Source organism: Anoplophora glabripennis, unplaced genomic scaffold, assembly GCF_000390285.2.
Source record: "Anoplophora glabripennis isolate ALB-LARVAE unplaced genomic scaffold, Agla_2.0 scaffold303, whole genome shotgun sequence".
Lineage (NCBI taxonomy): Eukaryota > Metazoa > Arthropoda > Insecta > Coleoptera > Cerambycidae > Anoplophora > Anoplophora glabripennis.
Genome location: NW_019416416.1, coordinates 107,478 through 117,454, shown reverse-complemented (window position 1 = coordinate 117,454; position 9,977 = coordinate 107,478). Strand labels below are relative to the sequence as shown.

The 9,977-nt window shown below is 34.4% G+C and overlaps 1 protein-coding gene across 1 annotated transcript; it reads right to left on the bottom strand.

The window, feature by feature from the left end:
• Positions 1-7,768: 7,768 nt before the first annotated feature.
• LOC111691506 (transforming acidic coiled-coil-containing protein 1-like) lies at positions 7,769-9,449 on the bottom strand. Its single transcript, XM_023454490.1, has 5 exons — positions 9,411-9,449; positions 8,432-9,108; positions 8,251-8,379; positions 8,044-8,193; positions 7,769-7,949 (listed from the first exon to the last, which is right to left on the bottom strand). Exons 1-5 carry the CDS (start codon positions 9,447-9,449, stop codon positions 7,769-7,771), a joined length of 1,176 nt encoding a protein of 391 aa, XP_023310258.1.
• Between the last annotated feature and the right edge of the window lie 528 nt (positions 9,450-9,977).

Here is a 9,977-nt window from a genome sequence, read left to right as displayed (position 1 = left end):
CAGATTGCCTATGATTTATTCCCTTGATTATGAGGTTATAGGGTTATTGGGGTTTGGGTTCATAGGCTTTTTAGGCTGGGATATCATTGGATTAAATGTTTATGAGATTTGGTTAATTGGATTTAGCGTAAGAAGCTTGATTCTTGTTCAGAATATCGGTTTTTTGAGGTTATGAAAAATCCTGAGGTGATAGAGTTAAATGGACTTCGGATTCGGATTCAGCTACCCACAAACCGTATAATAAACATAGTCTAACCTCAACCTGAAAATCGATTTTTGTGTAGCTGTGATTATTCATTTGATTTAAAAAAAAAATAAGTTTAGATTAATATTCTGGATTATACCACGTGTCCCAGAATATGTGGCCAATCCTTCAGATTTATACAGGGTGTTTCAGGATTATATGCAAAAATTTTAAATACGAATTGGGAATCGGAAAATAAGAAAAAAAGTTCCTATGGACGTATTTTCGGAAACGATTTGTGAAGGAGTTACAGCACTTTAAAAATGTCGGTCGGGTTTTAAATTTTTTTCTCAAATTTGAAAACATAAAATCCTGAATTTAAATTTATTGAGACCTACTACCTGATTGTAATAAAGAATTATAATAAATTGAACTTATTTCATGTTACGTCTTACATTCTTATTATTTAGATAATAGGCACTCAGTTAGATTGATCGTTGAAATACAAACAAAAATTTTGTTTTATTTTTTTTACTCAAAAACTACTTATTTCATGATAAAGATGAAAGAGATGAAAAAGTTTCAGAATTAATCTGTCTCTACAAAAGATGTATTGCAACAATTGAAATCCTAACGAGTCAAATGTTTTCATGAAAAATATACAGGGTGTTGTTGATTTCACCCATTCCAAATAAGATTATTTTAACGGAAAAATACTGGTTAGATCGGCCTGGATCAGTATAACATCTGTACCAAAATTCAGGATTTTATCTGTTTTCAAATTTGAGAAAAAAAATTGTCTCGATTTTGACCTCCATTTTTAAACGGCTGTAACTCCTTAATGAATCGTTTCCGGACATACATCCATAGGAACTTTTTTTGTTATTTTCCGATTCCCAATTCGTATTTAAAATATTTGCATATATTCCTGAAACACCCTGTATAGGGGACGTTAAAAGTTGCTATAAAAATTTTCCTTAAAGGGCCCCCTGCGGCGATACAGACACCCATGAAAATCATTTTTTTTTAATAACTTTTAAAATACTTTGTGTAATTTAATTTAAAAATAATTTATTTTTTATTTTTTATTTATNTTTAATCCATAATTTAAAAAATTGTACCTAATAAAAAAATAATATAAATATATTTATATAATATAAATAATAATAGCTAAAACAAGGTAAAAACTTTTTAAGCGATTACAATAGTAATATCATTTAATTCACAATTAAAAATGACCAGATTTTGTCATAAAAATAGCAGCGATGTATTTGAAGTTTTTGAATTTATTTTAAATTTAAACAAATTATCAACAATTACTGAAAAATTCATTGTTGCGTCATTTTTTATTTTTTTACATATTTGAGCATGTTTTTGAACTGCAATTACAGATTTTTTATATTACCTAAAAGTATATGTCAAAACGAAAAAAATTATCACCTGCAGGACTCTGTACGATGATTTTTCTAAGTAGAATCTTTCTTTGAAGATAAATAGTTTCAGACCGAAAAAATGAATATCAAAAACTTATTGATTTTTTTATCTAAAACAATTTGTGGTTAATTTAAGATACAGAAAGGTATACTTTCACCTAGTGTCCCCAAAACCTCAAAATTAATTTTTTTTTTGTGGAAATGAGAAATAGAAAACAAAAAATTAGAAAAAAACCTGTTTTCGCATTTTTATCGGAAATTTTGAGGTTATGTTAAAAAGTGATATCTACAAAAGTTGTAGATTTTTGCATGATCTACAACTTTTGTATTGGATACTTTTTTGTTTGACGTCGACTTTCGTCAGAAATTCCAATGATGCAATTTTTCACAACGTTTCAACCCCCCAAATTAACCCTCCGCCGCCCCTGCTCACGCATTCATTTTTTTTTTCGTTTATTATCAACCCTTTTGCCATTTCCACTTATAAAAGTCCAGGTAACAATTTACTTTCTTTCCCTCTAAATGAGTTATTTCAATCGGTCTATTTATTGTGTTTCAATGTAAAAAATCAAAATAGGCAATTTCAGAACTATATTCCAGGTCCCAANCGCTCATTTCATTTTTGAGGTGAAAAGTATAGGCTCCCATTTGAAAAATCACATTTGACCTTGAAATGACCTTCAAGGTAAATGTCAAGGTCACCATCAGATAGCCTGGGAGAAATCCTGAAACTTTTGTATTTAATATTTTTCTCTAAAATGCTCTCCCGCCGAATTATTCTACCGTTCCTGTACTTTTATTAGTTTGACCTTGTGAGGGCCCCAAGGTCAAAAGGAAGGGGTCACTCCAGGTCATATCTGAACGTAAAATTTTTCGCTCATTTCATTTTTGAGGTGAAAAGTATAGGCTCCCATTTGAAAAATCACATTTGACCTTGAAATGACCTTCAAGGTAAATGTCAAGGTCACCATCAGATAGCCTGGGAGAAATCCTGAAACTTTTGTATTTAATATTTTTCTCTAAAATGCTCTCCCGCCGAATTATTCTACCGTTCCTGTACTTTTATTAGTTTGACCTTGTGAGGGCCCCAAGGTCAAAAGGAAGGGGTCACTCCAGGTCATATCTGAACGTAAAATTTTTCGCTCATTTCATTTTTGAGGTGAAAAGTATAGGCTCCCATTTGAAAAATCACATTTGACCTTGAAATGACCTTCAAGGTAAATGTCAAGGTCACCATCAGATAGCCTGGGAGAAATCCTGAAACTTTTGTATTTAATATTTTTCTCTAAAATGCTCTCCCGCCGAATTATTCTACCGTTCCTGTACTTTTATTAGTTTGACCTTGTGAGGGCCCCAAGGTCAAAAGGAAGGGGTCACTCCAGGTCATATCTGAACGTAAAATTTTTCGCTCATTTCATTTTTGAGGTGAAAAGTATAGGCTCCCATTTGAAAAATCACATTTGACCTTGAAATGACCTTCAAGGTAAATGTCAAGGTCACCATCAGATAGCCTGGGAGAAATCCTGAAACTTTTGTATTTAATATTTTTCTCTAAAATGCTCTCCCGCCGAATTATTCTACCGTTCCTGTACTTTTATTAGTTTGACCTTGTGAGGGCCCCAAGGTCAAAAGGAAGGGGTCACTCCAGGTCATATCTGAACGTAAAATTTTTCGCTCATTTCATTTTTGAGGTGAAAAGTATAGGCTCCCATTTGAAAAATCACATTTGACCTTGAAATGACCTTCAAGGTAAATGTCAAGGTCACCATCAGATAGCCTGGGAGAAATCCTGAAACTTTTGTATTTAATATTTTTCTCTAAAATGCTCTCCCGCCGAATTATTCTACCGTTCCTGTACTTTTATTAGTTTGACCTTGTGAGGGCCCCAAGGTCAAAAGGAAGGGGTCACTCCAGGTCATATCTGAACGTAAAATTTTTCGCTCATTTCATTTTTGAGGTGAAAAGTATAGGCTCCCATTTGAAAAATCACATTTGACCTTGAAATGACCTTCAAGGTAAATGTCAAGGTCACCATCAGATAGCCTGGGAGAAATCCTGAAACTTTTGTATTTAATATTTTTCTCTAAAATGCTCTCCCGCCGAATTATTCTACCGTTCCTGTACTTTTATTAGTTTGACCTTGTGAGGGCCCCAAGGTCAAAAGGAAGGGGTCACTCCAGGTCATATCTGAACGTAAAATTTTTCGCTCATTTCATTTTTGAGGTGAAAAGTATAGGCTCCCATTTGAAAAATCACATTTGACCTTGAAATGACCTTCAAGGTAAATGTCAAGGTCACCATCAGATAGCCTGGGAGAAATCCTGAAACTTTTGTATTTAATATTTTTCTCTAAAATGCTCTCCCGCCGAATTATTCTACCGTTCCTGTACTTTTATTAGTTTGACCTTGTGAGGGCCCCAAGGTCAAAAGGAAGGGGTCACTCCAGGTCATATCTGAACGTAAAATTTTTCGCTCATTTCATTTTTGAGGTGAAAAGTATAGGCTCCCATTTGAAAAATCACATTTGACCTTGAAATGACCTTCAAGGTAAATGTCAAGGTCACCATCAGATAGCCTGGGAGAAATCCTGAAACTTTTGTATTTAATATTTTTCTCTAAAATGCTCTCCCGCCGAATTATTCTACCGTTCCTGTACTTTTATTAGTTTGACCTTGTGAGGGCCCCAAGGTCAAAAGGAAGGGGTCACTCCAGGTCATATCTGAACGTAAAATTTTTCGCTCATTTCATTTTTGAGGTGAAAAGTATAGGCTCCCATTTGAAAAATCACATTTGACCTTGAAATGACCTTCAAGGTAAATGTCAAGGTCACCATCAGATAGCCTGGGAGAAATCCTGAAACTTTTGTATTTAATATTTTTCTCTAAAATGCTCTCCCGCCGAATTATTCTACCGTTCCTGTACTTTTATTAGTTTGACCTTGTGAGGGCCCCAAGGTCAAAAGGAAGGGGTCACTCCAGGTCATATCTGAACGTAAAATTTTTCGCTCATTTCATTTTTGAGGTGAAAAGTATAGGCTCCCATTTGAAAAATCACATTTGACCTTGAAATGACCTTCAAGGTAAATGTCAAGGTCACCATCAGATAGCCTGGGAGAAATCCTGAAACTTTTGTATTTAATATTTTTCTCTAAAATGCTCTCCCGCCGAATTATTCTACCGTTCCTGTACTTTTATTAGTTTGACCTTGTGAGGGCCCCAAGGTCAAAAGGAAGGGGTCACTCCAGGTCATATCTGAACGTAAAATTTTTCGCTCATTTCATTTTTGAGGTGAAAAGTATAGGCTCCCATTTGAAAAATCACATTTGACCTTGAAATGACCTTCAAGGTAAATGTCAAGGTCACCATCAGATAGCCTGGGAGAAATCCTGAAACTTTTGTATTTAATATTTTTCTCTAAAATGCTCTCCCGCCGAATTATTCTACCGTTCCTGTACTTTTATTAGTTTGACCTTGTGAGGGCCCCAAGGTCAAAAGGAAGGGGTCACTCCAGGTCATATCTGAACGTAAAATTTTTCGCTCATTTCATTTTTGAGGTGAAAAGTATAGGCTCCCATTTGAAAAATCACATTTGACCTTGAAATGACCTTCAAGGTAAATGTCAAGGTCACCATCAGATAGCCTGGGAGAAATCCTGAAACTTTTGTATTTAATATTTTTCTCTAAAATGCTCTCCCGCCGAATTATTCTACCGTTCCTGTACTTTTATTAGTTTGACCTTGTGAGGGCCCCAAGGTCAAAAGGAAGGGGTCACTCCAGGTCATATCTGAACGTAAAATTTTTCGCTCATTTCATTTTTGAGGTGAAAAGTATAGGCTCCCATTTGAAAAATCACATTTGACCTTGAAATGACCTTCAAGGTAAATGTCAAGGTCACCATCAGATAGCCTGGGAGAAATCCTGAAACTTTTGTATTTAATATTTTTCTCTAAAATGCTCTCCCGCCGAATTATTCTACCGTTCCTGTACTTTTATTAGTTTGACCTTGTGAGGGCCCCAAGGTCAAAAGGAAGGGGTCACTCCAGGTCATATCTGAACGTAAAATTTTTCGCTCATTTCATTTTTGAGGTGAAAAGTATAGGCTCCCATTTGAAAAATCACATTTGACCTTGAAATGACCTTCAAGGTAAATGTCAAGGTCACCATCAGATAGCCTGGGAGAAATCCTGAAACTTTTGTATTTAATATTTTTCTCTAAAATGCTCTCCCGCCGAATTATTCTACCGTTCCTGTACTTTTATTAGTTTGACCTTGTGAGGGCCCCAAGGTCAAAAGGAAGGGGTCACTCCAGGTCATATCTGAACGTAAAATTTTTCGCTCATTTCATTTTTGAGGTGAAAAGTATAGGCTCCCATTTGAAAAATCACATTTGACCTTGAAATGACCTTCAAGGTAAATGTCAAGGTCACCATCAGATAGCCTGGGAGAAATCCTGAAACTTTTGTATTTAATATTTTTCTCTAAAATGCTCTCCCGCCGAATTATTCTACCGTTCCTGTACTTTTATTAGTTTGACCTTGTGAGGGCCCCAAGGTCAAAAGGAAGGGGTCACTCCAGGTCATATCTGAACGTAAAATTTTTCGCTCATTTCATTTTTGAGGTGAAAAGTATAGGCTCCCATTTGAAAAATCACATTTGACCTTGAAATGACCTTCAAGGTAAATGTCAAGGTCACCATCAGATAGCCTGGGAGAAATCCTGAAACTTTTGTATTTAATATTTTTCTCTAAAATGCTCTCCCGCCGAATTATTCTACCGTTCCTGTACTTTTATTAGTTTGACCTTGTGAGGGCCCCAAGGTCAAAAGGAAGGGGTCACTCCAGGTCATATCTGAACGTAAAATTTTTCGCTCATTTCATTTTTGAGGTGAAAAGTATAGGCTCCCATTTGAAAAATCACATTTGACCTTGAAATGACCTTCAAGGTAAATGTCAAGGTCACCATCAGATAGCCTGGGAGAAATCCTGAAACTTTTGTATTTAATATTTTTCTCTAAAATGCTCTCCCGCCGAATTATTCTACCGTTCCTGTACTTTTATTAGTTTGACCTTGTGAGGGCCCCAAGGTCAAAAGGAAGGGGTCACTCCAGGTCATATCTGAACGTAAAATTTTTCGCTCATTTCATTTTTGAGGTGAAAAGTATAGGCTCCCATTTGAAAAATCACATTTGACCTTGAAATGACCTTCAAGGTAAATGTCAAGGTCACCATCAGATAGCCTGGGAGAAATCCTGAAACTTTTGTATTTAATATTTTTCTCTAAAATGCTCTCCCGCCGAATTATTCTACCGTTCCTGTACTTTTATTAGTTTGACCTTGTGAGGGCCCCAAGGTCAAAAGGAAGGGGTCACTCCAGGTCATATCTGAACGTAAAATTTTTCGCTCATTTCATTTTTGAGGTGAAAAGTATAGGCTCCCATTTGAAAAATCACATTTGACCTTGAAATGACCTTCAAGGTAAATGTCAAGGTCACCATCAGATAGCCTGGGAGAAATCCTGAAACTTTTGTATTTAATATTTTCTTCCAAAATGCTCTCCCGCCAAGTTATTCTGCCGTTCCGGTACTTTTGCTATACCCTTTATTTAAAATATATTTTTTTTTTACAAAAATCTCTAAAAGTACTAGATTATAAAGTTAACTTTATATAAAATAAAACTGTTTAATTAAATAACAACTTGTAAAAGCTTTTTTGAATGTCTGTGAACAGAAATCAACTAGTATCAGACCAGGAAAATTTAGTGGCTAAAGGCGTTAGATCTCCGTAGCAAAAATTATAAAAATGTGACAATATTTTATACCAACCATAATTGAAATAGGTACAAACTTTTTAATTTACTAAAACCATGTTTATTATTTTATTTTATTTTTTGTAAAATCATTCCTTAACTTTGGAGAAATGTCTGGACAGAAGTCAACTGGTATCAGGTAAGGAAAATGTAAAATTCCATTTGGATTATCCATACATTACTGTATATTAAAAAACAAAATACGGTTTGGTCAAGATACCTTGATGATATTTACCCAATTTGCCTCATCATTTTGATACTGAAAAACAGAAATAAATATAAGAACGAATGAAACAAAAGAAAAACACATTTTCAATAATAATTAATTTACTTTTATTATTAATTTATTACACTTTCTTTCCTGTAACCTCATCCCAGAGAGTTGCCAAAGCAGCACATTCCTGAGTTTTCTGTTGTAGAGAAATATCTAAGGAAGCGCATTTAATTTCTAAACGTTTAATAATACTCATAAGTTTATTAGTAGCCATCTCATACTTGTCCCTTAACGTGAGTATCTCCTTGTTGGATCTAGGATTAAAAAAAGTAAATATAGGTATATTTCAAAAAAAAAAGATATTTATTACATTATTGTTTACAAAAATAGTTTTTATATTCTACTTACATTCCTATCTGTTCTTTTGCGTGCGCTTTTAAGGCCTCATACCTCTCCTCGTGTAGCTTAATTGTGTTCTCGGAAGCCTGCAGAGCAGCATTTAAAGTGTCTTCATTCGATTTAAATCCTTCTAACAGATCCTTAGTTCTCTCATATTTCCTAAATAAAAAAATACATTTCATTCCATACTAGTTTGTTGAAGACTGTTTTACTTACTGATGTAGATCAGAAAATGCCAGTTCAATATTGGCTAAATGACGTGCCGCTATTTCATGTTCTTCTTTCAACTTCTGACAGTCTGCAAGGCGGGTAGCTATTGTTTTTTCGTATTCTTCCATAATTTTTCTGTAAATCATCGATAAACGAGATTGATTTTTTATTAAAGGAATATACATACTGGTAATGAAGGACATCTTTTGTTTTCTGGTTCAATTCAGCAACGGCCTTGGCTTCCCTGGCTTTGGCCTCTTGCAACTGATCCTCTAATTCCTTCCTTTCATTTTTTCCGATTAACTTGGAATTTTCTTTTAGTGTTCCCTCAAGTTCACTAACTTCTACTTTTTCTAATTTCTTCTCAGTTTTTGCTTCACTATCCAAATCTAAATGTGTCTGAGGTTTTTCTGTCTCCTTCCTAAATTCAGCCTCATTTTCACAATCTGATGTTAATTGCTTTTGAGGTTGTTCTGAGATAAGGCATGTTTCCAATTCTGCTTCACAACTAGATTCCGCATGCTTATGACATATTTCGAGTTTCTGAAATTCGAACTCAGACTCCTTCTTAAAGGATTCTTGTTCCTCTTCTATTGATTTAGGTTGTTCTATAAATTCAGATGAATTGTCTTTGTGTCCCTTCTCATATTGTATTTCAGAAGTTTCTTTGGAAGGCTCTTCTTTTTCAATTTGTTTATCGGTAGACTCTATTTCGTCCTTTGACGATTCTTCTGATGGTTGGTATTTCTGAAGGATTTCTTCTTGTTGAAAATCATTTATTTCACTAGATGGTGTCTCTTTTATATTTTTGTCAGTGTCCTCTATTGCACCTTCTTTTAATACAGACGATTCCTCTAGAGACGACTGCAATTTAAAATCAAAGATAGTACAATCTGTTTTTGCTTTAGATGTATCAGGAAAAATATTTTCTTCTAAATTAACTTCCAAGACAGTTTTTTTGTTTAATCACTGTAATTTTTGATTCCTCACTGTCGTCAGATGATCCTTCCTTCTCTATAACTTCGGTAACTCCTAAAGTTCTTTTCTCTAAGCTTTATTATTCCGCTGCTAAAATTGATTCATCATTTTCCATCTTACTTTTTAAAGATACAATAGATCTCTCATGAGAAATATTTCTTATTTTACTAACAGCAAATTAGCTTCACTAGCATCTGCAGCATTTTCTTGCCTGACTCTGAAAACATCTTTATTTACGGGATAAAATGTCTCCTCAAGGTTATAATTTTCAGAATTTGGACGTGTTGGATTGATATCAAAATAACTTCTAATTTTTTATTTATAACACTAACAATTCTGCTTCTGTTATAGTTGGAATAAGCAAAGTTGAACATTTCGTTTCCTTGTGAATATGGGTTGGTCGGATTCACTATCACTCCTTTTTCGAGCAACATATACCTTTTCTGTTGTATTAGAACTCTAACAAAGATTCTTCTAATCGAAAACTTTTGTTTTCAGCAACATGGAACAGAAAAGGTATACGTTGCTCGAAAAGGCAGTGAGAGTGAATCCGGCCCTACCTCTGACTTCTGATGTAGCTGAAAATCATCCAGTATTAATAAATGTTGAAATATGTACTTCATCTAGTGACCAGTCGCATATTGAGAAGGAAACGATATGTTCCACATACTTATTTCCGACTGTAACGGAAAGCAAAATTATTAGTGCAGTTAATAAAAAAATAAGTAGTGATTCTAATATCATTTCAATATGAT